The sequence below is a fragment of the Hesperophylax consimilis genome, chromosome 18, assembly GCF_061612785.1.
Source record: "Hesperophylax consimilis isolate HC1 chromosome 18, BYU_Hcon_1.0, whole genome shotgun sequence".
NCBI classification, from domain to species: domain Eukaryota; kingdom Metazoa; phylum Arthropoda; class Insecta; order Trichoptera; family Limnephilidae; genus Hesperophylax; species Hesperophylax consimilis.
In genome coordinates, this window is record NC_142853.1 from 2,918,852 (window position 1) to 2,946,768 (window position 27,917).

General features: G+C 35.5%; 1 protein-coding gene across 1 annotated transcript; it reads right to left on the minus strand.

The window, feature by feature from the left end:
• Window positions 1-1,466: 1,466 nt before the first annotated feature.
• Nab2 (Nuclear polyadenosine RNA-binding 2) lies at window positions 1,467-26,199 on the minus strand. Its single transcript, XM_089642403.1, has 11 exons — window positions 26,013-26,199; window positions 25,868-25,910; window positions 25,601-25,768; window positions 16,618-17,306; window positions 14,110-14,471; window positions 13,205-13,360; window positions 12,528-12,681; window positions 7,938-8,311; window positions 6,661-7,247; window positions 4,262-4,579; window positions 1,467-2,945 (listed from the first exon to the last, which is right to left on the minus strand). Exons 1-11 carry the CDS (start codon window positions 26,049-26,051, stop codon window positions 2,740-2,742), a joined length of 3,096 nt encoding a protein of 1,031 aa, XP_089498529.1. The 5' UTR covers window positions 26,052-26,199; the 3' UTR covers window positions 1,467-2,739.
• Window positions 26,200-27,917: the final 1,718 nt, after the last annotated feature.

Sequence of the window (27,917 nt, forward strand, 5' to 3'; positions counted from 1 at the left end):
GTGGTGTGGCTCGATTAACTGCGGTTTGGGATTACAATTTATGTATTTTTTTAACAATCTACAAAATGTATTCTCCTATTTTCTTGAAGGAATTTTGGTAAGAATACGATAATAATATATGGAGAATACAAAACATCTTTACTTAAAAATATACAATGTTGTATGAAAAAGAAAACAAGTCAATAATAAAACTATGGTAAAATCTAATTGACCAAAGTGTCAACTAACGCCATCTCTGTCGTGGATTGTGAGTTAACTAGAGCCCCTCTGTCGTGGATTGTGAGTTAACTAGCGCCACTCTGTCATGGATTGTGAGTTAAAAATATAGCAGATAATTGCAGCTGACCATTGAGATTATTATGGAAGTTTGCTGTAATTGGCTGTCAGTTTTGGGCCAGTAGAAGTTCGTATTTCATCCGGTAGGTAGTGGTGGGGGAGCATCGTAAATATTGAGGCAGTTCATTAGACGTGATAATTTCATTGTCTGGCAGCTCTGGGTGAAGAGATAGATGGTTATTTAGATGTGATTCAGAATCCGTTATTGTTGTTGCACGTAATATTCATTACCAATTACAATATCCTTGTTTCAGAGTGGAAGATACTACCAGTATCGCCCTGGTGTAAGACCACCATTCAGAATTGAAACGTTGCTCCAAATGGCTTTAGCCGTGTTTAGTGACTAGATCTGAATAGCCAGGTACTTCCCCACCTTCCTCTTTCCCTTCCCCACTTACCTTCAGCCTCACAACATCCCCCAATTGGGGATGCCATAGTCTCACTGGCTCCAGACGGGAGCAGTTGGGACTCTTGTGAGGTATTCACTATAAAAATAAAATAAAAAATTGAAATTGAATAATTAATTGAAGAAATGTAAATGTGTCGGTGGCATGGTATCCCAAGGTTTCGGGATCTGGGTTGTAGACCACGCCCCTTCACATTGCAGGATCTGTATACATATTCACATAAATACAACTTTTATTTACAAATGTCCTCATAATGTAATTTTCCAATATAACAGTTGTTCGATTTCAATCCACCTTATATTTCGATAACCTCTCGTGGCAGGACGTTGTAATTAGGTGAGTACCTTTATTTTGAATTACTTCTGCGGATTCCCCATAAATATTTGGCCATGAGGGAAGTGCAACCACAGGGTAGAAACGGATTTCAGACAATTTTTTTAATGAAGAATCTCTCAACTAGTGATGTGTAGTGCGATTTTTTAAATAATTATTGTCTTATAGGATAATATTTCGGTTTTTAAAATGCCTAATACACAATTGTATTTTTTTTTCATTTTTATTTCCTCATTTGGCTATGAACCCAAAGTGTTGATGGGGTTACAAAAAAAGAAGAAAAAAAATTAAAACAGTTTAGAATGCAGTTTATTATTATTTAATAATAACATAAATACATTAAAAATAATAACAAATGTTTTAAAAATAATTTAAGAACCCACTAATCACACAAGCCACAAATCAAGGAGTTTAAAAAAAAAAATTGTATGTTTTGAGAAGTTGTTACAATCTCGAAAATATTTTTTTTTTCTTAAAATTCTTCTATTGAAATTATCATAAATTATTTAAATAAATCTTTTGTTAAAACACAACAACCCATGGTTGCTTTATTACAGGGTAAATTTTATCATACATTTTTTGTAAACAAACTTCATTGATTTTACTAAAAATTGTAATACTTTTAATAGTTTATAATAATTATTACAATTGTGTGACTTAATTAATAACTTAGTAAATGTTCTTCTCTGATAAAAATACCTCGCACAGATCTCTATCACACACCGGTGCAATCACTCTCAATCAATAATATTATTTTGTGGGGCAAAGGTTTTTGGTTTAGTCTACCAATAATGTTGTACTCGTAAGATAAACTTCATAAGATCGACGAACTAAAAAGACTAAAAGTACAAAACTTGGATTTAGAACTAAGTAGCTACTGATAAACAGGTCAGTAATCACATACATAATACTTGTTCAGAAAATATTCACAAATCATTTATTTCATCTTTCAACAATTTTTTAATTTTTTTTATGTTTGCATTAAAATTTTTAATATTTTCAAAATTATATGTTTTGTTTTAATGATAAAATTTAATAGCAGATTTCATCTCCTTTCAAAAACTTTTTTTTTAGTTTTCAGATATATTCTCTATTTCATTGTGTATTTTATTGCAAAGCGGAAAAACTCTGACCTCTTGACAGAATATGCTAAAGGCCTGGAGAGGTTAAAACTAAACGTTTTACATGATACCGAAGCTTCCATTGCTCATGATTTGACATTGTGAGATTCCAGAAGGAAAAATTTGTGCAATAAGAATAGTTCAAGTTCAGTATGTATGTATGTATACCTATATGGGTAAGAGGTAACAGGTATACATATAAAGAAAAAAGGATCAATAATAACTGATCTAATGGGATCTTGATCTATGATAAAAGTCAATGATCTCATGGGCCAGCAATAGTACAATAAGTTTACTCATTAAATAATAGTGCAGCAAGTTCGCCCATCAAATGATAAAAGGATTTCATGGGCCACTAATAGTGCATCAAGTTCGCCCATCAAATGATAAAAGGATTTCATGGGCCACTAATAGTGCATCAAGTTCGCCCATCAAATGATAAAAGGATTTCATGGGCCATAAATAGTTGGCCGATCTTACAGGTATTATCTTATGCGTACTCCATACAGGACACTGATTGGATGCACAGTGGTGCGGGCACATTAGCTGGTCCACTTGGCGGCGGTCGGCACGTCGTGATGGTAGAAGTTGCATTCCACCTTGTTGATGCAGAACTTGCCGAAGTGGCACAGCTTGGGGTGGTAGAAGTGGCACGACAGGTTGGAGCAGCTCGGGTAGTACTTGCAGATGGGGGGGAGGGGTGTGGCAGATATGGACTTGTAGTTCGATACGGGAACTACTCTCGATGCTGCAAGAGACAAAACCAAATATGTAAGTACATAACAGGGTTCCTTGAAAAAGTGATATAAAGTTATGAAAAGTGGTGAGAAACTAACTAATCATCATGCCGTGTCACAGTGGCAGGTGTTCACGGTAGGCAGAGAGGACGGACCGCCAAACAACTCGGTCTTGGCACACACTCTTTGCCTCATTCACATTCATACATTGTGTCATACATACTCTTCTATTATTCTGACTCTTGACATGGCCTGACTCAAGTATCTGATTCACTTGGTCATGCCATGTCTTCCTCGGGCGTCCCCGACTTCTGCTACCATTCACATTTGCATCGTATATTCTCCTTACACTCCTTTCTTCGTTCATTTGCTCTACATGCCCAAACCATCTAAGTGTCACATTTTAAATCTTACTCATTATGCTTACATCAGCCTTGCATTCTTTGCGGATCTCCACTTTTTCTTCACATACATGGTTTTATCACACACATGCTTAAGGAATCTCAATTCTACAACATTCAGTCTAATTTCATCCTTCCTCTGCCAGTTCCATGCCTCACTGTCATACATCAGGGTAGGTACCAGCACTCCATTGTTTATTGCTAGCCTCGCTTCTTTGGAATATTTTTTGTTAGCACCAACCGCTTTCAGTCCTACATTAATGGAGACAATTTATTACAATATGTCAGCCTTCTCATCTTTCGTAAACACACTCCCTAGATACACAAACTCATCAACCTGCTCCAAGTATTCCTCATTCACAACTATATTGCACACTGTTTTCGTACTCTCTCTTTCAAACACCATTACTTTAGACTTACTTACATTCATAATTAACTCATTCTCGAAACATACTTCATTCATCCTAGACACGAGAGACTAACAAAATAACATTTATCAAATAATGGACTGCCAAACAACTCGGTCTTGGCACACACTCCTTGCTTCATTCATCTTTTAATTCATACCCTCAGTTATTCCGATTCTCGGGCCCGACTCAAGTATTTGGTTTACTTGATCGTGTCATGTCATCCTCGGCCGTCCCGACTAAATAGATATCAATCAATTTTTGTCAATGTTAACCAACAAGTCATTCTTGTTTCCATATGCCTCAAGTATACCTTCATTAAAAGTAAATATTTAGTGGTGTGATATAATTTATATTTTAAATGCCATATAGTTAGTTAGCTGATGCTGACCTTTTACACATTTTAAGCCATGACAAGATTCGAGTCGAAGAAAATAATAACGATTAGCAATGTCAATGTGTTTTATTTATTTTATAATGAAAGAAAAGTGTTAGCTGTCTACAAAAATTCACACTCACCGACGGCTGGTAAAATCGTAGACGCCACCTGATTGACTAGTTTCTTGGTCTTCGTTCGGACTCCGTGCATATAAGGGCACCCCTTCCTCGTGCACAGCTTGTCGAACTTGCACATGGGGTGACCGTAGGCGCAATTGTCCCCAAACACGCAGGCGGGGAAGGCCCGGCAGGGGGGCGGGGCGGTGCCAGGGGGCGTGGTCAGGCTGACGGGGTGGTAGAACTCGCAGGCTGAGCCGAGGCGGCAGTCGGGGAAGAAGCGGCAGGTTGCCTCTCGGACGGCGAGGGTCAGGGAGGTCTTGCGCTTCTTGTCTGGCGGCACTGCAGAAGAAATAATAGCTATATTCGTTAGCAGAACATTGAAAGATTGGCTAGATGGTTATTGGCAAGAGATTTCACGTACTTTGCATTTAAAGTCTGATGGAGGTTGTTAAAAAATACTCATGTCTCCATTTTACAGCTTGCTTTTGTGACCATTAGCCACATAGCTCAAATACTTTGACAGTTATCATTTATGTATTAAAACCACAAACCAATGAAGACATAGAAATGTCCTAAAGCAAAATCTGGATATCATTTAGACGAGCGGGAGGCAAACGCCAAAGTAAGGTAACGGTTTACAGCGAAGTCGATTGTGGGACTTTTGTGCACAAGGCGTTCTCTCATATTTCACGGGTTCGTTTTTACTGCGATGAGTAAATTATAAAACATTCTTAAAAGTGTCTAACCAAATACAGTAGAACCCCGTTAATTCGAACCCCGATAATTCGAAAAAACGCGTAATTCGAAATTTTCGCCAAAAAAATTTCCGCAGAAATTTTTTTTTATACAAATTTTTTTTTAATTCGAATTTCGTTAATTCGTAATTCTAAATTTATTTTTGTCCGTGAACGAAAATTTGTTCGTGTAATTCGAAAAAATTTGATTTTTGCGAAAATAAATCATAATATTTCGTAAATCTGAATCTAAAAGTCAGCCGTGGCGGTAAAACGCCGATAAATGTATTTTTACGTGGTTATACATTGTCCTAATTAGTATTATTATTTTGTGAATCTGAATCGATTTACACTGGAATGTAGTACTTTTTCAAATTTATTTCGAATATCCGAGTTTGAAGGGCCGAGAAAATACGTTTTACGCCGATATATGTCGTAGTTTTACGAGTTTACACCAAATATCTGAATTAAAAGGGTCGGCGGCGACGAAACTCGGCCGCGAAATTTCGAATTACGCGTAAATATATCGTATTTTTACAAATTTATTTCGAATATCTGAATTTTAAAGGGCCCGCCGCGACGGAAATGGGACGCGGAAATATATCGTATTTTTACTAACTTTACTTCGAATATCCGAGTTAAAAAATATTGCGCGATGGAATACGGCCGCGAATTCTCGATTCACGCCGAAATATGACATATTTTTACGAATTTACTTCAAATATCTGAACTTAAAAGGCCGGCCGCGACGCAAAACGGCCGATAAAATCGATTTACGCGGAAATATTTCATATTTTTACGAATTTACATCAAATATCTGAATTTAAAGGGTCAGCCGCGACGGAAATCGGCCGCGCATTCTCGATTTACACGGAAATATATCGTATTTCCGCGAATTTATTTCGAATATCTGCATTTAAAGAGCCGGCCGCGAATTCTCGTTTTACGCGGAAATATATCGTATTTTTACGAATTTAAATTCAGATATTTGAAATAAAGGGCCGGCCGCGACGGAAAATTACCGCGAATCTCGATTTAAGCGGAAATATATCGTATTTTTACGAATATCTCAATTTAAATGGTAGGTTGCGACCGAAATCGGCAGCGAAATCTAGATTTACGTGTAAATATATAGCATTTTTACGAATTTATTGCGAATATCTGAATTTAAAGGGCTCGCCGCTACGGTAATCGGCCGCGAAAATAAAGAAATAATTGGTATTAATACGAATTTACAACTAAAATACCACCGGGATTCGAAGAGGCGGCCGAGAAAATCGATTTTCGGCGTATTTTTTTTTTTTTTTCATGAAATTTCGAATTACGTGGGAATTCGTTAATTCGAAATTTGATTTTTGATGTCCGCTGGATTTCGAATTAACGAGGTTCTACTGTACTGTAATATTCGATTTTGGAAACAAGCCGAACCTTTGTTCTCCCGTTATGGGATTCTCAATTACATACGTGTATTATGCATTCTAAATGGTGAATCTACAATTCGAGTTGCCTAGACTGTCAGATTCATTTGCACGTTGGCAAATCACCGAAAGAGACACGCTTACGCTACCTCCCCGCTCTGTGCAACTTGGTTTATTCTCCCCACCCTTATGGGCTGGTCTAACTGCCTAGATGTTCAGTTGATGGTCATGCAATAATTTATGGTTTAACATTTAAAAAAACACGTACATGATGGTAATGAATCATATTTGCTTGTCCCGATAGAATCCACCTGGTCGCCGTCATGCTTCCACTTTGTACCATCACGGAATACAATCGGAGAAAAACTATCTTTGTGGTTGAACTTTAAATCCTCTTCCAACTTGCGTTTAGACCCTAAAGATTTTTTCGGTGAACTATTTTTTGAAATTGGTTCAGTTTCCACACTTGCTTCATCAGTACTTTTAATTTCTTTCGGATTCGAAGATGAATCAACTGATACTTGGGTTTTAGCTTTGGTCTTTTGTAGGCTTTTTTGATTACTCAGATTTGATAAGGAGATTTTAATGTTGGTTCTATGCAATGGATTTTCTTTTGCTCTTTCTTCTGCAGTTTTTTCAGTGCCGTTAGTTTTTTTTTCGTCTTCTGTTTCTTTTTTCTTTTCGTCTGTTAATTCACCTCCGGTGGTATTTTCCGCCTTGGAGTCGTTAAGTTCGTCTTCTTGGGTTTCTTTGACTAATTTCTTCTCGAGGAATATGTTTGGATCTAAGCCATCGAGGGTTACGACAAATTGGGGATCTTTACCAGATGGTTCAGGTTTTTCATTTTTAAAATGTCTGAAATTAAAAGAAAAACATATTTAATAAAGTTATTCCAGAAGGTACGCAGGGGTAAAGCAATGCAATACATTTCAAAAATCTATAATTTTTTTAAAATTTTATTTGCATTTACAATGCAAGATTTCTTATGTTAATGTTGTTCTCAATATTGCCATTCTTCTTGTGATGTGTACTGTGCTAGATCATCTGTTTTGCTGTGTGGTATCTTGAGCAATGATGGTGTGGTGACGACTAAGGCTGGAGTTTTCAGGCGTGTATAAACCATATAGCATTCCAAGAGGAAAGAAAATCAAAAGATTTATGCACTGTATTAAAACTAAAGACGGAGTGTTTAACAGAATTTGAACAATTCATCAAATTTCGATGTTAATATATCATTATGGGCCAGTTCACATAGCTGAAATAATAACAGAACTTGAATAGAATTTTCAATTGTAATATGGCAATAGGACAATGGAATTGTCCTATGTATTTCAATATTGCAATCAGAAGGATAATAAGAATAAAAGGAAAGAAAAAAAAACATAATATGTAACAAGCATAGTAAAATCCCAGAAGATTTGTTTACGAAGGATTTTTAATTTATCTTGTCTCCAGAAGGCCACCAAGAGTTAATTCTAATAAGTCTTACAAAAATGACGTCATAACGGATATTGTAAAATAAATGTTATATTAAAGGTTACTTACAAAATTCTTGATATGATCGGACCATCCTCTTTCCCAGTTCTGCTATTAATTTCTATGTGAGTTGGAACATAATCAATGCTTTTAAAGTTCGTTACTTTCTTCCTAAGTGGTTCTGGAACATATTCGCTAGCGTCTTCCTTGTGTCTGCCGATATTCTTTCTGCAATCGCCGTCGCTTTCCATATCGCCAAGACTTTCCGTGTCAATCTCAATTTCAAAATCAGAATTGGAATTCCGTCTCTCGTACGAGTTTGGGTTGGGGATGTTGTTGGACGAGACTTCAATGATTATTTTCTTTGGGTCTACGTTTCTTCTCATCGGGAGGACGTGTGCTTTCTTTTTGGGAACGGTTTCAGTGATATTTTTGGGTGGCATCTGAAAAAAGTTAATATAAAATTACTTACATGAATTATTATCTATACATAATATTTATTAACTCATATTTTAACCACTTTGGCAATTTTGGGAGACATTCTTCAGAGACAACAAACACCCATAGTCTATTTGGGAGATATCAATATGTACATATATATATCTCCCAGTCTGACACGGTCTCATTAAATTTATGCTTTATAATCTCATTTTGTATTACCGTGAGCTATATAATTGAGACAGTATTAGAAAGAGAGAATAACACGCTTTCTCCCGAAAAATATGAAATAATTCTAGGAAACAAAATTTTGAATTCTAAAATATTTGTCAAAGTTCAAAATGTTTTTAATATATATTTTTATACTAAGTGACAATAATTTCTATTATACATTTGTCTAATTAAATATTTTTATTAGTTACGTGAAAAGTATTAATTACAGTAACAATAAAAACCATGGTTGAGCGTCTTTAAAAACTTTATCTATGTCTGCGTTAATAATTTTTAATTTTATCTGTTGATTTGTAATATGTACTAAAATGTGAAATCTGCTTTCAAAAGCAGTGTTTCAATAAAAATAAGTTTTTTTTCTTAATAAAGTCTAAAAATATGGGATAAATGGTGAAATATATGTTGATTAGTTGACTTTAAACCACAGTAAACAGTTTATATTTCTATATTATTATTCAGAGACATGATTTTTGGAATGAGTGCGGCCAAATCAAAACCGAAAAGGAAATCTCTATCGCTCAAATAGATAATCCGTATAATCTTTTACAACCCTTAAAAACTTGAACTTTTGCAGTCAATTTGATTATTCAAAGTGATTCAGCCACATTTAGATACGTTACAGCAAGCAATCATTAAATAATGGCTACATTAATTGAAAATCAAAATCCCATTACATCAACTTCAGAATTTTTTGAAAAATTAAGTACATTCTCACATTTATCTCACAGTTATTTGCCTGGCTTTATTTTTCACTTTGTTGTGCTTCAATACTCGACACATGATGGCTACATTTTGTTCCTTACCGCTAATAACTTAGTTATAACCTCTCTTTCTGTTACATGCATTGTTTATAATAATAATAATATCTTTATTTAATAAATTTGCAACTATAAACATGTAAATAGATAGAATACATTAAATAAATAAATTAGATAAAGTTGAGGACTCTCATAACCTGCCTCACTAGGCTAGCGGCTAGCCTGTGTTGAGGTCATTTTAATATATTTTTTTATTATTTATTAACTTTCAAAAATACATTTTTTTTACAATTAAGTCCCGTTAAACTGATTGATATCAGTTTGTCAACGGGTTCTTTTAACAATTACTTTTTAAATACATATACAATTTTAACAAGTACATAAAATATACACATAATTACATTAGTACAAAAAAATTCTTTCACATAACCATTTTTTTAACATACATCTCCTTCTGTGAGTCAATTCACAGCTTTTTATTGAGTTTGGTAACATGTTGTAAATTATTGGAACGAGGTATTCTAGAGTTCTTTGACCGTATTTATTCAGGTATCTGGGAACTACAAGTCCATCGTTTGCAATTAGTCTTGTATTATGAACATGTGTCATTATTTTATTATGTTCAGATTGAGATGTATGCTGACTCGCAATTTTATGCCACAATAAAGCACGAACAGATAATAAATTTACAGAATTGTATAGTAATGACTTTGGTATGTCATTTCTTTGTTCGTATTTAATTTTGTTTAGTAATAATTTTACCAAAGAATATTGTACATTTTGGGCTGAAAGAAGATTTGTTTTTGTTGAATGTCCCCATGAAGTTATTCCATATCTTATTTGGGATTCCGCCAATGACAGGTATACTATTCTAAGGGTATTTGGTGGAACAAAAAACTTCAATCTATAAAGTTTGCTCACTATAGCTCTAAGCCGTGTGCACACTTTTTATATATGTATATCCCATTTAAAATTACAATCAATTGTTAAGCCTAGATATACGTATTTTGAAACAAGTTCAATATTTTTACATGAGCATGGTTGTATTACAAAGTTATGGATGCAATTAAAATCATGAGAAATAATTTTAGGAGTTATGGTGATGTTATTATGAGGAGATCTGATGTGCATAAGCTTCGTTTTTTTAGCATTGATTATTAAACCTACATCATGTGACCATTTTTGAAGAGTGACAAAGTCAATTAGCAGTAAAGTACTCGCTATTAATAAATCCTCATGTGAAATAACTACAGTAGAACCTCGTTAATTCGAAATCCAGCGGACATCAAAAATCAAATTTCGAATTAACGAATTCCCACGTAATTCGAAATTTTATGAAAAAAAAAAAAAAAAAAAAAACGCCGAAAATCGATTTTCTCGGCTGCCTCTTCAAATCCGGGTGGTATTTTAGTTGTAAATTCGTATTAATACCAATTATTTCTTTATTTTCGCGGTCGATTACCGTAGCGGCCGGCCCTTTAAATTCAGATATTCGCAATAAATTCGTAAAAATGCTATATATTTACGCGTAAATCGAGATTTCGCTGCCGATTTCGGTCACGGTCTACCCTTTAAATTGAGATATTCGTAAAAATACGATATATTTCCGCGTAAATCGAGATTTCGCGGTAATTTTCTGTCGCGGCCGGCCCTTTATTTCAAATATCTGAATTTGAATTCGTAAAAATACAATATATTTCCGCGTAAAACGAGAATTCGCGGCCGTATTCCGTCGCGGCCGGCTCTTCAAAATCAGATATTCGAAATAAATTCGTAAAAATATGATATATTTCCGCGTAAATCGAATTTTGTCGGCAGTTTTTCGTCGCGGCCGGCCTTAAGTTCAGATATTTGAAGTAAATTCGTAAAAATATGTCATATTTCGGCATGGATCGAAATTTTTCGGCCAATTTCCGTCGCGCCGTATTTTTTCAACGCGGATATTCGAAGTAAAGTTAGTAAAAATACGATATATTTCCGCGTAAATTGAAATTTCGCGGCGGATTTCCGTCGCGGTGATGAAATACGATATATTTACGCGTAAATCGAAATTACGCGGCCAAGTTTCGTCGCGGCCGACCCTTTAAATGCAGATATTTGGCGTAAACTCGTAAAACTACGACATATATCCGCGTAAAATGTATTTTCTCGGCCCTTTAAACTCGGATATTCGAAATAAATTTGAAAAAATACGACATTCCAGTGTAAATCGATTCAGATTTACAAAATAATAATACTAATTAGGACGATGTATAACCACGTAAAAATACATTTTTCGGCGTTTTACCGCCACGGCTGACTTTTAGATTCAGATTTACGAAATGTTATGATTTATTTTCGCAAAAATCAAATTTTTTCGAATTACACGAACAAATTTTCGTGCGCGGACAAAAATAAATTTCGAATTACGAATTAACGAATTTCGAATTAAAAAAAAATTTGTATGAAAAAATTTTTCAGCGGAATTTTTTTTTGCGAAAATTTCGAATTACGCGTTTTTTCGAATTATCGGGGTTCGAATTAACGGGGTTCTACTGTAATGCAGTGTCGTCAGCATAAACATAATGTTTTACATGAGAATACTTGTTTAATATGTATTATAATATATACATTCAATATTTTCATTGCATCAATAGTTTCGAATTTGGGTGAGGGCACTGGTAAAGGCCCTATTATTACTTTTTATCCAAATTATAATGTTCTTTTTGAAATTTGTTTGAATATCACAACTTTTTATGTTCTCTAGAAGAGTATTGTACAACCTTGTTGCAATGTACCTACAATTTCTTTGTCCGAAAGTAGTATGCATTCCAGGAATTTAGAGTAAATCTTTGTTATTGTTTTGAGTGCAGCGGGTATTTAAACTTTTTGTGTAGTATTTATGTATGTTTGTATAAAGGTGTGTGAGGATTGTTTTTGCGTATATCTGCCGAACGTCAAACACATTCATAATATTAAAGATTAAGTTGAGTCTGTAATTAGAGGTAGCCTAAGGATTATTTTGATTATGGTTTTCTTGGATTTTACGATTGGGTCTAGTGCAGATGAAGTGCCACCTCCCCATGCTATGATTCCATACTGAATGATAGATTGACAGATAGCAAAAGTAGATCGTTTTCAAGTGTTGTAAGTCGAGAAAGTTACGTATTGTTCTGAAAAAGTGCATGGTTTTAAGGGAGATATTACAGCAGAGCTATCAGAGGTATGCCTATAAAATTAACGTTTGACTCACGCTAAGCAGTGACTTGTGGGCATCAGCCACGGCTCTCATGAGCAGCTGCGAGTGGGGGGCCCCCGACATGCCGGAGGGGCGCGGGGGAGCCCTGACCACGCTGGCAACGGCCACCTGTGCCTCTTCCTCGCACTGAGGTATCAGGGGGACCACTCTGGAACAAAAATTGACATCATTATTAAACGATTCAATCAGGATACCGATAATAGTAGGGTTATGTATCTTTGCCCTTATTCATTTTAATAGCACTGTATAGATATCTGTGTGAGAGATATCCAAGTGATTTTTGTTTAAATTTTGTAGGTATGACATTCTTCTGTAGAAATTTACTACACAGTCAGTATTGATAATTTAATATACATGGATTATGGATATCGTTCTTCATGCATAGTGCGCGGGCACAACTACATTATCTACTTGTGTGAATAAGTTTGTGCGTTCAATGCGTATGGTCGAATATGTTCAGTGTATACAATATATGGATATATATGATAACAACCACTATCATGTCGTAACGATTTTTTTAATGGTAAGCAGAAAAATAGTTTATTAACAAAGTTTGGTTAGAAAAAAAATCAGTACGGCATAATTCTGATCTGTAGCGAATAGGTCAAAGGTTTTTGTAGAAAATGGACGTAGTATCTATCTTTTAATCTGTAAAAGTCGACTGTACAAACCTGGAGCCAATTCGCCGTTTGACAATGGGTTCTTCTTTATTGCATGATGATTTGATTTCTTTCCCGTGGCCCCTTTCCGGCTCATCTCGCATGGTGAGGCGATTTCTGACGGATCCCTTGTCATTTGAAGGTCTGGCCGATTTGTTCAAATGCATTCTAAACACAACACAACATCAGCTAAAATACAAAAAAAATTATAGAAACAAAGCTCAATTTTGTAATTTTTCAAAATTGAGAAACTTGATGCAATAACAACTTAATCCCTCAGACTAATTTGTTTTTGGGAAGAGCTCGTGTCTCCTTTACTTTCATGGTGATTTAAATAGTGTTAGAAGGAGAAAACACCACACTTTATATTCAAATCTAAAAGTTAACCATAGAAGAATTAAAATGTACACGTCAACGAAACCAAAGTTTCAGACCACAATTTGAGGAAAAATTATTGAATTTTTTAGTTAAGTTTATATGTAATACATTTTTCTAATAAAATATTTGCGTGTTTTTAATTGTTTATTTTTTCAAAAGACGTTATTTAGGTAAGCAATATGTATTTAACTGTAATATGTTTGCATCAAAAAAATTGTATTTTAAAAATAGTGTTTATTTCATTCTGTTCCTAAACTACTAAATATTATGCATTTCAAAAAACTTTCAATGTGTTTTACTCGCAACTATAATTTTCATCACAAGTTGTTATTGTATCTAGCTGCTCAATTTTAAACATATATATATTTATTATCGCGTTTATGTTATGTTTACGTTATGGCATTTATTCATGGAGGCTGAGGATATTAGCAACAAAATTGACATGTGCATAAAAAAAATAAACAAAAACTGTGTTTTTGCCGTCATGGCAAACTGACCCACAGCAGATAAACTATTTTATCAAATCTATAGAGACTTACCTATCAGAATTGCTGTCATGTTTACCATCAGACTTCTCGTTAGTGGATTGGTACGGGTTCACCATATTCACCGTTCTCGTAACAAACGCTCCCTCGCTGGAGACTGCCACAGAGTATGGCCTCACTCCAAGCCTGTCCCTCAGGGGCCTCTTGGGCAAGTTCAGCTCTATCAGGGGCAGCTCGGCGAGCCTCGGGGGGGATTTGTTGGGGGCCGTGATGACCTCCCTAGGTTTGGGCAACGGAGGGGTCTTGACGGGGGTCAGGGATTCTTCGTCTTCCAGTGTTTCTGACTGAAGCTCCAAGCGAGGAGGCGTTTTGACCTCGGGAATTGACACAATGGGCTTGAGGCTGATGGGTGGCATCTGAAATAATTTAAAAATTTGTAAGTTATATATTTGTGGAAAGCAGTTCTGAAAGCCCCGTTGCAGCCTCTACCTCTTTTCATAAACAATGCATGCAAACAAGAGGTTATAACAGAGCTATCAGCAGTAGGATAATGTTTGGAAATTTCCTTCAACTAATAAAATTAAATTTGTAGGGATCGGGAAGAAAATTCATTTGCTGTCTTCCAGGAACAGCAAAATTTAAATATTAGCAACACTACAGTAAAACAATTACATAATTGTTATAATGCTATCACTAAAATATTAGCAACACTACAGTAAAACAATTACATAATTGTTATAATGCTATCACTAAAATTAGGAAAAAATAAAGGATGAATGTTAACACATTTCTGGCAGGTATTTAAACGCAGTTTCCGCGCAAAAATAAAGGTCACGTGTGAATTTCTTTAAAATGGCTATATGTTCGAAAATAATTCAATTATTTTAATGAAGATTTCTGTGTTTTTTTTTATATTAACTCCACACAGGAGGCCCTGAAGAAAATAATTTTCCTCAGGGCCTATGTCATCTTTGGGGATGCTGTGTGGAGGGTCTTTTTGTGGAGAGGAAGGAGTGAACATGGGTCTTGAAGAGTCCCATGTTGTAGGAGGGAGGAAACACAGAGGCCGGCAGTTCGTTCCACAGCCGAGCTGTTGAACTTAAGAACGAATCGTAGAAGCGACCCGTTCTCATGTGACAAATGTCAACTGTGTACAAATGTTGGGCGCGCGTTTGGCGTGTATCCCGACTACGCACCGGTGCCGAAGGGATCAATGACGCTAGTTCCTCAGAGCATCTTCCATTGTAATACCGATAGAACAAGGACAGCATACCTACCTGACGCCTGTGCTCTAAAGATTGCAGTCCGTTTGTTAAGATTGGGGAATCTATCAAACGGACCGCCCGTTTTTGCACAGAGTCAAGGGTTTTTTTCAGGTATTTAGGGGCTCCGGACCAGAGATGGCTGCCAAATTCGACAGTAGGGCGCACTTGCGATTTGTACAGGGTCAGCAGTTGTGTATTATTAAAGTATCTGCGGGCCCTGTACAGTACGCCCAGCTTCTGAGAGGCCAACTTTACTCTGGCTTCGATGGAGCCCCCGTACCTGAGCTGGTCACTTATAGTTACACCAAGCATATCAATGGAAGGCCCGTTGAAGGAGACTAGATTATCATTTGGATCCCTTTTAGACGTAATCAGACAGGATTGGGTCTTTGAAACATTAAATTCGACGAGATAATGGCTGATGTGAGACCTGACGCATAGTGACATAACAAAAGTGATTAATTTAATATTGTATTTGACTGTACGTGTCGGCCGTCAGCCGTCAGCCGGGTGATATTTAGATAATCCACATCTTAAAAAAACATTGTTTAAATTAAAACTGTGTTAAAATGATAAATTCGTAAAAGCCAACATGTAGACTTGATAAAATGACATATTTACTTTTGTCTTTAACTAACTAGTAGATGTAATATTTAATAACAAAAGTATTTACATACCGACTCTGCAATTGTATCGTGGGCACGATTCTTCAATTTGCCCTCGACATTAACTCGGGGAATAGAAAATATCATATAATTTAGGTTAAATAAGACTCCATTAATTAAAGTATAGAAAAACAAACCGTATACATGTAACAATCTGCAAAAACCCATTAAATAATGGAGTTGAAAACAAATTAATTTAATGTTTTGTTATTTTCAGAGCTGTTGAATTAATGTAAGCGTTTTTATTTGTTATGTGAATACCGCACAAGAGTCCCAACCATCCGGAGCCAGTGAGACTATGGCATCCCGTGCCTGGCTATTCAGATCTGGTCACCAAACACGGCTACAGCCATTTCAAGCAATGTTTCAATCTGAATGGTGCCCTTACACCAGAGCGATACTGAGAGTATCTTCCACTCTGGAACGTGCAGCAAATATACCTCATATTATTTAACTGTTTAAAATTGTTAAATAACAAAGATAAATCAAATAAAATTTACACATGCACGCTGGGATTTGAACCCGCAACCTTCGGCTTGCCAGTCTAGAGCGGTGTCCCTCGACCATGGAGGCCGTCAAAACAAGAAAGAAAATAAACTTTTTTAAATACTCAATGGATACCAAAAACTTACCAAATTATCTTCATTGAAATCAACTCCCATCAACTCTTCCGCTTCAGTTCTCAGATTGATAAAGTCTTCATCTTCAGACCCCGACTCAATCTGCTCCACCAGCCTCCTCTTCAAGGTCTGTATCTTGGCGTTGATCTCATTCATCTCCTTTATCTTCTCGGCTCTTGGCAGCCCAGTCAGAACGGCCATAGAACCGTCAACATCCACATCAGAAACGGATGGCAAGGAATCGGTTTTTGTTAGATCTGTTGTTAGGGCTATTCCTGGTTCACTTGCGAGAGAAACAGTATTAGGGTCGATAATAGGAAATCTGTTTCTCTTTAGAAGCTTTCTTGTAGATTTTCCATTGCCGATCAAATCTAAAAGAGATGATTCCTTTTCAATATCTTCGAGTAATGTCGGAGTGTTAGACTTTATCCCGTGTGACTTGAGGATCTGACCAGCGAATACATCTGTAATGGATGGAGACGATTCCTTTTCTAGATTCATGAGAAGTGGAGGAACATTTGGTCTAATTCTTTCGGGTTCTTTGGAGCTCGATCTCTTGTCTTTTTTTGACTTTTTCGCCTTCACTTTTAGCTTGGCTTTGAATTTTTCTTTATCTTTTTTCTTGTCTTTCTCCTTGCGCTCTTTCTTTAAGCTAGACTCTTCTAAGGAACGTTTTACCTTTGACTTTTTCACATTGGCAACTATAAAAAAAAATAATTAAGTTTAAATTATTGCAAAAATAAGTTATATTGTTGTTGTGTCGGTGATAACTGTTAAGTGACACGATTTCTGGCAGAAAAAAAGCAGTCTTTGACGGACAAAACAAAATCAATTTCAGTTATGTTGGTTGGCATCCAACAAAGACAACCATTTTATTTTAGCATAATTAAAACACATAAAGCGATTGCTTTTTCTGAAAAAAATACAGAAAAGATCACTTAACCGATAATAAAACACACCATAACAAAAAACAATACATCTAATGAAGTAATATAATATTGGCCTCTGCCGTTCACAAAATGACCAAAAGTCTATAAATATAATCACAAGACAAAAAGTTACAAGTGTCTTCATGTCAAATTGAATACAGAAATTAATATTTTTAACGATAAACTAATGTTTAACCGTTTGAATGCTACGCGGCACAAAAGCGCTGCGATCGTTTGTATCGAAAATTGCGACGCAGTGCTTTTGCACTGCGAGCTTCAGTGTGTTTTTGGTGCTCTGTGGGAGTGGACGTACTCTAACCTCGCGCGTAATTTGTAACGAGAGTGCAGTCTTATACATTTAAAAATAATTGTTTACAGTATTTTTTATATTATTTTAAAAAATAACCATGTCATTATTATTTCGAACGTTGATTCGATTCCTAGTGACACCATAAATGTGGGATCAAATTTTGGATGCTGTGCGACTCGATTTCTAAATATTGCTTGGGTTTTTTCTGCTACAAAGGAGCTAAGAATACAGATTACACAGATTTAGTAGGAAAATATGGTCTTGGATTTGCGGTAGTGCAAAAATTGCTTTCAATTGGAAATTACCTGAACAAAGGTTATCATTTGTTTACAGATAATTTTTACACAAGCTTACGCTTGGCCAAGGCCTTTTTGAAACAAAATACATATCTAACTGGAACAATAAGACGTAACAGAAAAGAGATTCCTCCAGAAACTAAAAAAGCTCAAAATTAGTGAGGATATCGAAAAGGAGTGAATGAATCATAAAAATAGCGTGTCAACACAACCATCTTCATCGAACAAAAAATTTGTGCTGAAAAAATTACCAGGATGTAACTTATGCCAGTGCGCGGTGTGTAGCAACAGAGGGAATGGGATAAAGCGAACCCGCCTTATTTGCGTTCGATGTAGGAAAGGCCTACATGCTATTTGTGCGGAAAAACATAGTTGTTGAGCTTTTTTTTATATTTTTTATTTTCAAAAAGAAATAAAATACAACAATATACATATTTTATTTTTTCATATTCATATCAATAAATATTTTTTCTTTATAATGCAAAAAGAATTAATAAAATTGATTGATATTTGTCTAAATTAGTGTGTTTTATTTGACATCATTATTTTTTCCTCTAAATCAATCAATGTGTATAGCAATTTTCATACATTTTTGCGAAAATTGCTTAGCACTAAAACGGTTAAGAGACAAGGTTTTTTTATGCATGGCACAAAAGATATCGTATTATTTTTAAGCAATAATTATTTGCTTGAAACACCTATATAAATTTAAAAAATGTTCCAAGAAAAAATGGGTCACGGACGGGAATTGAACCCGCAGCCTTCTGATTGCCGGTCAGGTACTCAACCAATTGCTATGTACAATGCATAAAAAACCTATTCTCTTAAACATTAGTTTATCATCAAAAATAATTATATTTGACAAGTCGAAATATTTCACCAATAAATGAAGATACATATAGATAACTGTTAATAAATTACATCTTTGCGATTCTTTCAAGGATAAAGAAACCATCCTGTCACTTCGAATGCAATCAACATAGTATAGGATCCCTTAAAGAACGACCGTCACCGAGATGTTTATTTGATGAAACGTATTTTATATTTAATTTAATATGTCAATAAATATATTGCATATCGGTTGCCTAGCAAATTTTAGTCCAGGGTATGATTAATTAACTCTTTGCACGCGGCCGTATCAACTGTTGTTACGGCAAAAAGTCTATACTCACACGCGGCTGTATCAACAGTTGATACGGCAACTTTGACGGCCGATATTCCCGCTCTCTTTCGTCATAAATGTATTTCTTGCTCACTTGGACATTAGTAGAACTATCACGATGCTGACATCTACAAGAATTTCTCAAAAATAAAATTGTATTTCATAAAAAAAGATCGATAACCAAGTGCGCCTCTTCGCGCCTTTTAGTCCTTTAGTTTACATTTTTGTCAACGGATGGCGTTAGTACTAGTTTGTCATTCACAACTTTTCATAACTAAGAATGATAAGTGATCATGGTGTCCCACTTGTGTCTATAAACACAGTGGCCTAAGTACACACACACCGAGAGTGGTTTATTTATGACGCCGAGTGAATAGCGGGACCACATTCAAAAGATACGGTACGTCTTTGTATGAAATTTTATGTTTTTGTTTTTATAAACATCTAAGAGTGTTGACACACGAGGATTTGTTTTCATATTGTGGAGAATAATCTGTTCTGTCTATATGGTCCAATAAATCATGCCAGAATGCTATAATTTGACATTTAATTGCATGCATAGGTATTTGAAAATATGTACCGCGTACGGGTATAGATAAAACGGAGCAAATTAACGCGTTCAAAAGGTTAATAATTTTAAAAAAAATTTTTTTTAAACATTTCACCGGTTTGATTATTATACAAATTCTATACCAATCGAAAGTATGAAACCCATAGAATATGCAAACGTTAGGTTGCCTACTCTTTTCCGGTCACAACTCTCAGGTTGCCATGTATAAACAGGTAAATCGAAAAATCATTTTGCACCGGTCTGATTATTGAATAAAAATTATATGAAATTAAAGATTATTTCATTATGAACACGATGGTATAAGGTTGCCTGCTAAAAATCAGTCCCGAATTCCGGTTGTCGAATTTTGAAAACTAAAACTTTTTGAAAACTTGCCGCGAATTCTCGTGTGCGACTGAGAGGTCCCAACCAACCATCCCATGCGATAGAAGAGGACAAAGCATAGCAGCTGTCCGTCCATTAAAACAAAGAGAATGCACATGCTATTTGTTCTTGAAAATGAAAAGGATAGCGATAGACTCGTGCACTCTAGACTAGATGGTACCTTGCAAGGTGCAAGGTACCATCTAGTCTAGAGTGCACAGAGTTGTGACACAATGTTTTCAAAAAGTTTTAGTTTTCAAAATTCGACAACCGGAATTCGGGACTGATTTTTAGCAGGCAACCTTATACCATCGTGTTCATAATGAAATAATCTTTAATTTCATATAATTTTTATTCAATAATCAGACCGGTGCAAAATGATTTTTCGATTTACCTGTTTATAGATGGCAACCTGAGAGTTGTGACCGGAAAAGAGTAGGCAACCTAACGTTTGCATATTCTATGGGTTTCATACTTTCGATTGGTATAGAATTTGTATAATAATCAAACCGGTGAAATGTTTAAAATTTTTTTTTATTTAATTATTAATTAAACATACCCTGGACTAAAATCTGCTAGGCAACCGATATGTAATATATTTATTGACATATTAAATTAAATATAAAATACGTTTCATCAAATAAACATCTCGGTGACGGTCGTTCTTTAAGGGATTTTAGACTAACAATGTTCCCAAAATTTGTTTTGACAGCATCGCCATTCCAGTGTAAGAATATTATGTACTAAATACAAAATTTGGCTGTCCTGAAACGGGAATGCTTCCCAGTTGGACAGACGAAGGTTCATTTTGTTATGTATTGTATGTAATTTATATATATAAAATAAATAAATATATAAGAATAAAAGATTGTATTTATAACCTATGTATGCAAGCCCGTTAATTCAATTCAGTATATTATTATTTTTTTTTTATTCCAAAATTGTTCATTTTAATGTGTTTTTAAAATACATTTGTTCATAAAAATTCTTACATAAATATAAATAGTTGGTATATCAACTATACACTGTGTCAAGGGAGACTAGGGAGAGTCAAGGAAGACACTGCGTTTTTATTTGCCACGGCAGTACACTAGTAATAATAGAGCTTTCCTTTTAAAGGCAGCTTCATTGATGCTAAAAATATCGATATCCAAATTGATTTTGTTCAACAGCAATATTGCTCTCTCCACCAGCATGACCATTGGCAAATAGTCCTGCAGGCCGGGAGATAGAATAGTCCATGTTGTCGGTGACGGAGATAACCATAAGGAACATAGAAATGAATGCTCTCCACGATGCCCGAGATTTCAAACCATCCATGAATCAGAAATAAATGAGTAGCAAAGCGCACATCCCTCCTGACCCGAAGATGGCTCATTCTGAGCATGCCCAAAAGAAAGTCGGTAGGATAGAGCCACGGGTAGTAGCCATACTCCCTCATGTAGAGAAATCTCAAGAATGTCTTCTGAACTCTGTCCAACATGAGAGAATACTTTACCTGGTGTGGAGTCCAAATTACCGACCCACTTTCAAGTCTACTCCTTACTAAGGAATTAAATAAAACTATGAGAACCTTGGTATCTCTAAAATTTCTTGTAGTGCGTAGAACAAGGCCTAATATTCTCAGAGAAGTGTTACTCAATATGATCATGAAGTGTCAACCTACTATCAAACATGATTCCAAGATCCTTCATGGTCGGGACACGTTTTAAACTTCGGGCGTCCATTGTATACCAGTTGGAGTTGATTGCAATCTTCTAAAGTTAGTACTTCTAAGAAAATTACTAGGTCATCAGCAAAGAGAAGAAACCTAGAGAGTAAAATTAATTCTGAAATATCGTTAATAAATATGGGAAAGGGGAGTGGGCCCAAATTACTGCCTTGGGGTACCCTAGAAGGTACAAAAAATGTATTGATTGGAATAGTCCGTAAGACACGAACAGCTTCCTGTCTGCGAGATAGCTGGCAAAAAGGGTGAGCAGTCTTATGGAGAATCCTATTATAGCCAGTTTCTTGATTAAGATGTCATGATTAACAGTATCGAAGGCCTTTGGAAAGTAATTGTATGAATAATCTACTGATTTGATACGTAATCCGTAAACACCAATAGGTTGATTTCTGTCAATCGACCGTTTCTAAATCCACGCTGTTCAGAAATTAAAATAGGTTCTACTTCTGGTAGTGTGAATTTATGAAGAATCGATTTCAACAATTTAGCCGGTACAGGTAGCATTGCCACCGGTCTAAAATTTTCCACAGAGGCCTTTGTCCCGTTTTAATAAATCGGACAAATTTTTGATATTTTCCATGTATCAGGAAATACACCAGTTTCTAGGTAAAGGTTAAATAAGAAGCTTAGTGGCAGTTTTAAAAATTCGGCACAACCTTTAAAGAAGAATACCGGAAGAAAATCTGGAACAAGTGAATGTGTATTTTTCAGTTTCCGAATGGAAGATTCTATATCTGATTCATCAAACTGACCAATATCGATATTTTGGGCTCCCTTCACATTCAACTTGGCAACAGTATTAATGTTTAGTTCTTTCCTCCAACTTCCCAATCACAATGCATGGTGTCTTGAATACCACCATCTTTATGTAGCGAGTTGACATAGTCCCAGAACATCTTGGTATCATGTTTGATATTGTGTGTAGATGGAATTTACGATTGGAAAGCAGTGCGAATATTGCACCTAACAACGGCTCTATGCGCACTGAACGAATCGTAGTCACGTTGACAGCCAGTAGCCTTCCATTTTTTATGCAGAGCATGTTTCCCCCTAATGCTCGAGATGGTATCTCGACAGAACCATTTCGGATATCGACAACTACCCTCACTGGGAGCTTTAAGCTATCTCTCATATTCCACCTTATTTCCCCGGCAAGAGTCATATTCCTTTTAATAAAGTTCACAAGGGTTGCCATTGGGAGTATGACTACGATTCCTGGTTCGAAAACATGCCCTTCAGGTATTTCAGCTATATTACCATCAACACAGGAAAACAGTAGCATAAATGATTTTTTTTTTTTTTTTTTTATAGTGAATACCTCACAAGAGTCCCAACTGCTCCCGTCTGGAGCCAGTGAGACTATGGCATCCCCAATTGGGGGATGTTGTGAGGCTGAAGATAAGTGGGGAAGGGAAAGAGGAAGGTGGGGCAGTACCTGGCTATTCAGATCTAGTCACTAAACACGGCTAAAGCCATTTGGAGCAACGTTTCAATTCTGAATGGTGGTCTTACACCAGGGCGATACTGGTAGTATCTTCCACTCTGGAACGTGCCGCAAATATACTATATATTATTTTAATTAATTAATTGTGAAATAACACAAATTAATCAAATAAAATTTATTTGCGCACGCCGGGTTCGAACCCGCGACCTTCGGAATGGCAGTCCAATGCGTTACCACTGGACTATGCCGGCCGTCGACTATAGACTTGTCGAATTATCGAAACTTGAAAACACTATATGTAGCACTTGGTTTCAACTTATTTACTAAAAGAAATAACTATTTTTGTCGTGGAAGATGGTAAAAGATGCATTAAACAGTGGAAACCCGATACGACTCTGGAGAACATGCGAGTATTCTAATATGATCCTTGTTAGAATAATTGGTAAATTTTGGATAGGGCCTGACACGCTTATTACGAATATTTTTTAGAAAAAAACTTTATATTCGCCTTAATTACTATAAAAGAAAACTTTTTGCATTTCGGGCGGCGGAAAATTATGCATTTTGATTTTCAATTGCGTAAAACCAAAATTCACTTCGGGAATCGATGTGGCGACAATGCGCCGCCATTAGGAACGCACTGTTATGTTGGTATCACTGATGCATTAACAAGAGCTAAATACGACCGTTGCTATCTTCGTGCGATACACATGAAAGGCGCTTAATTTTATACCGCCTGCTCGCGTCAAGGCAAGAAAAACATCCCAGTTTTCAAGTAATTTAGCGGCTACGTGAGGTTTGTGTAACATGGTTTGTGATACAAAAGAAAGTGCCCGTTTATAACGCCTGCTCGCGTCAAGGCAAGAAAAACATCCCAGTTTTCAAGTAGTTTAACGGCTACGCTAGGTTTGTGTAACATGGTTTGTGATACAAAAGAAAGTGCCCGTTTATAACGCCTGCTCGCGTCAAGGCAAGAAAAACATCCCAGTTTTCAAGTAGTTTAACGGCTACGCTAGGTTTGTGTAACATGGTTTGTGATACAAAAGAAAGTGCCCGTTTATAACGCCTGCTCGCGTCAAGGCAAGAAAAACATCCCAGTTTTCAAGTAGTTTAACGGCTACGCTAGGTTTGTGTAACATGGTTTGTGATACAAAAGAAAGTGCCCGTTTATAACGCCTGCTCGCGTCAAGGCAAGAAAAACATCCCAGTTTTCAAGTAGTTTAACGGCTACGCTAGGTTTGTGTAACATGGTTTGTGATACAAAAGAAAGTGCCCGTTTATAACGCCTGCTCGCGTCAAGGCAAGAAAAACATCCCAGTTTTCAAGTAGTTTAACGGCTACGCTAGGTTTGTGTAACATGGTTTGTGATACAAAAGAAAGGGCTGTATCTCCCTCAATTTTAGAAAAATTAAAGTTTGTTAACATTATAATTCTGTTGTGTTTTCATAAATTCGCGCCAATCCATTTGTATTCCACGAAGTTAGCCATAGCCGTATCTACGCAATGTATCAGGGATACCAACATAAAAGTGACGTACCTAATGGCAGCTGATTGCCGCCGCATCGATTCGCGAAGTGAATTTTGGGTAACGCAATTGAAAATTTAAATTCATAATTTTTTCATAATAATTTCGCCGCCCGAAATGCAAAAAGTTTTCTTTTATAGTAATTAAGGCGAATATAAAGTTTTTTTCTAAAAAATATTCGTAATAAGCGTGTCAGGCCCTATCCAAAAATTACCGAATAATTTGCGATGCTATTTTGACCTTAATGCTTTGAAAAATGTATGAAAAACAAAATCAGCATCGCTTGGGCTAATAAAACTTTAGGTTCCACTAATATATTTTTGTTCTATGCTCCGGCCTTCAACAGGTTAAAGTTCCATTTTTTCTCAAAGTTAAGTTTGAAGGTTAGGAAATATGCATGAATTATTAAAATAACCCAAACTAAAAACCTATTTTGTGCATGTTTACTTAAGAACCCGACTTAAATAGTTGTCTCCTTTAGATATTTAAGTTGAAATCAAGTGTTGTTTTTATAAAGAGCCTTTGCATGCAGGAATTCAACAAGTTTACCGCATAAATAATAAATATCTGTATTACTAGCTATTCATATCTTCCACAGCTATTAAATAAGTAAATAAATTATGCCATCGCTGAGAAGATCTACACATTACGTAGCAAATGTCTTACCTAGATTGGTATTGATAGTGACTTCTTGTAGTTTCTGCAAGACCTGATGAAGCCAACTTACGAAAGCCTCAGTATTGTTGGTTAGGAATAATTGAAGATCGTCTTCCATTTGAGACCGGGTTCGTTTATTGGCAACCATAACCATCACATAATCCGGCAGCTCGTCATCTAAACAGAATACATCAATCAGGCAATCTGTCAGTCATAAAAACAGGCATTGTAACGATTTGAACGACAAAATAATATATTTATTTTAACACAACTTACCAACGTAGCATCCTAACTCCATTAGCTTTGCTTTGATAGCGCTCTGAAAGGAATAACAATGTTTAATTGATCGATTTCTAAATAAATAATATATAGAGGAATATGATGAGGGAATTTAATTATTTTATTTGAAGTATAAACTTACACGCATTTTTTGACCAACTTCACTGCCTATGGCCTCCATTGTAACTAATGGATTATTATTCAATATTAATTAGAAACACTCTGTTTACTTCGTAAAACACATAACTACCTAATTAATTTACTTTCGGTATAATTTCCATCACGAATTCTAATAAATAATGTTGACATTATTTTCAGAGTAGAATACAAATTTGGTGTTGCCAGGATTAAGACATTTTATATTTTTTCCTCATATTGAAAAAGTACGTAGTTGGAACAAGTAAAAAATGCAATAACCGTAACTATTGCTCTCATGCATTAAATAATATATATTCATACGTTTCAATTTTAGTTGATCAACTTTGATTGAACGACAAGATTTCGAACTTATAGGTTCATACTTATTATTATGCTTTCAAGTGTCGAGTTAATTAACACAAAATGAAACGTCAATTAATTAATTAGTTATTTAACTTTTAATATTATTGGAATATTCTTGCCCATTAGTCTTGGTAAATGTATATTTAAAAAAATAACAGTTTCATTGTTATATAAATTTTAACTAAAACAAAAAATGAATAAAACTGAAATGGTTTTTGTTATTTGCAATCATTGTGACTATACAGAGTATCTAGCCCAGAGTATAAAATAAGTTTTATTCAAAAGCGCCCCGGAGAAAAATATTATTGATTGTCAATAGTCCCTCACTCATTCCATAAAAAAATAATAGGCCGTCATAATTGTATTAAAAATATAAAAATTAAATTAAAAATTGTTCGTTTTAAATCACTTCGCATACAAATTATTGCAATAAATTGGCATACAAGATGGCTGACAGGCAATTTCAAAATTAAAAAAAAAACGCATTAACGCTCTGTCCAGAGCTTTTCAAGTTCATGATTTTTGATTGAGGGCATAGACAAAAGTCATTGACGCAGCGGATTCATAAGCCCAAAAGGCTCGACGGAGCTATTCGAGGACAATTTGAAGCCGCGGGGCGAGGGGGAAGATGTGTGAAATAATACCATGCTACTTAATTTTTTAATTGACATATCCCATTCCCTGTCTAATAAAATACTTTAAATAATCACAAGCCCTTATAACTGAATTCAAATAACAATGTATATTTTATACCACTTTGTGCACAAATCAATTAAAAAGATTGTCTGCCAAATGGCTTCAATGGCTTCAATGCCATTAAATTTATACAAAATCACACTATGGCTCTCTCCAGGGCTTTTTAGGTTCATTAGAGGAATGATCGTCTTTTGATTTATATTTTAAATTACTATTTTATGCGTTTGTGGTTAGTTCCAGTTCTTTCGTCTATGGAAAGATTGCAGTAGGTATACAGACAGTTTCGAATACTAAATATGCTTTAAATATTACAAAATTGGAATATGCTTCGCCAATTTGGAATCCACTATATAAACTGCACCTAGATAGCATAGAAAATTATTCAAAACAAATTTATAAAATATCTTACCTCCAAATTCAACACTAACTAATATACATATCAATCTTTGCAGCAGAGGCGGGGGGTATAACTCCGATCGAAAATTGGAGCCGTTAATATTGTGACGTCATATTATTGCCTAACTATACCCACCAAAGAAAAACTCTGAAAGTCTATGGAATAAACTCTAAAGTTTTTCATTGGTGTATAGTATAATAAGTAGGCTCCGACTGACAATTCTACTGTCTATATATTGGCATATCTATGATTTTTTAGGAACAATTTATTCAGGGGCATTTAACTAAGCTTTGGCCTCGAAACTCATTTGAAACCGCCACGCCCACCTCAAAATTCTTATAGAAAACGAATAATATGGCTAAAAGCTCAGATCTCATTGGTGAGAACAGAAGGATTGGTTTGATCTCTCGCTCTCTACCATAATGACTCGTGTAACAGAAAGAGATGACGGAA

Bases quoted from the DNA above. Each gene is read 5' to 3' on its own strand.
- Nab2 (XM_089642403.1), bottom strand. From the start codon at position 26,051: ATGGAGGCCATAGGCAGTGAAGTTGGTCAAAAAATGCGT. The intron at 12,682-13,204 runs GTTTGTACAGTC...TTTTTGTTCCAG, and splicing joins AAACGGCGAATTGGCTCCAG to AGTGGTCCCCCTGATACCTC. The intron at 4,580-6,660 runs GTACGTGTTTTT...TTTCTTCTGCAG, and splicing joins ATATGATTCATTACCATCAT to TGCCGCCAGACAAGAAGCGC.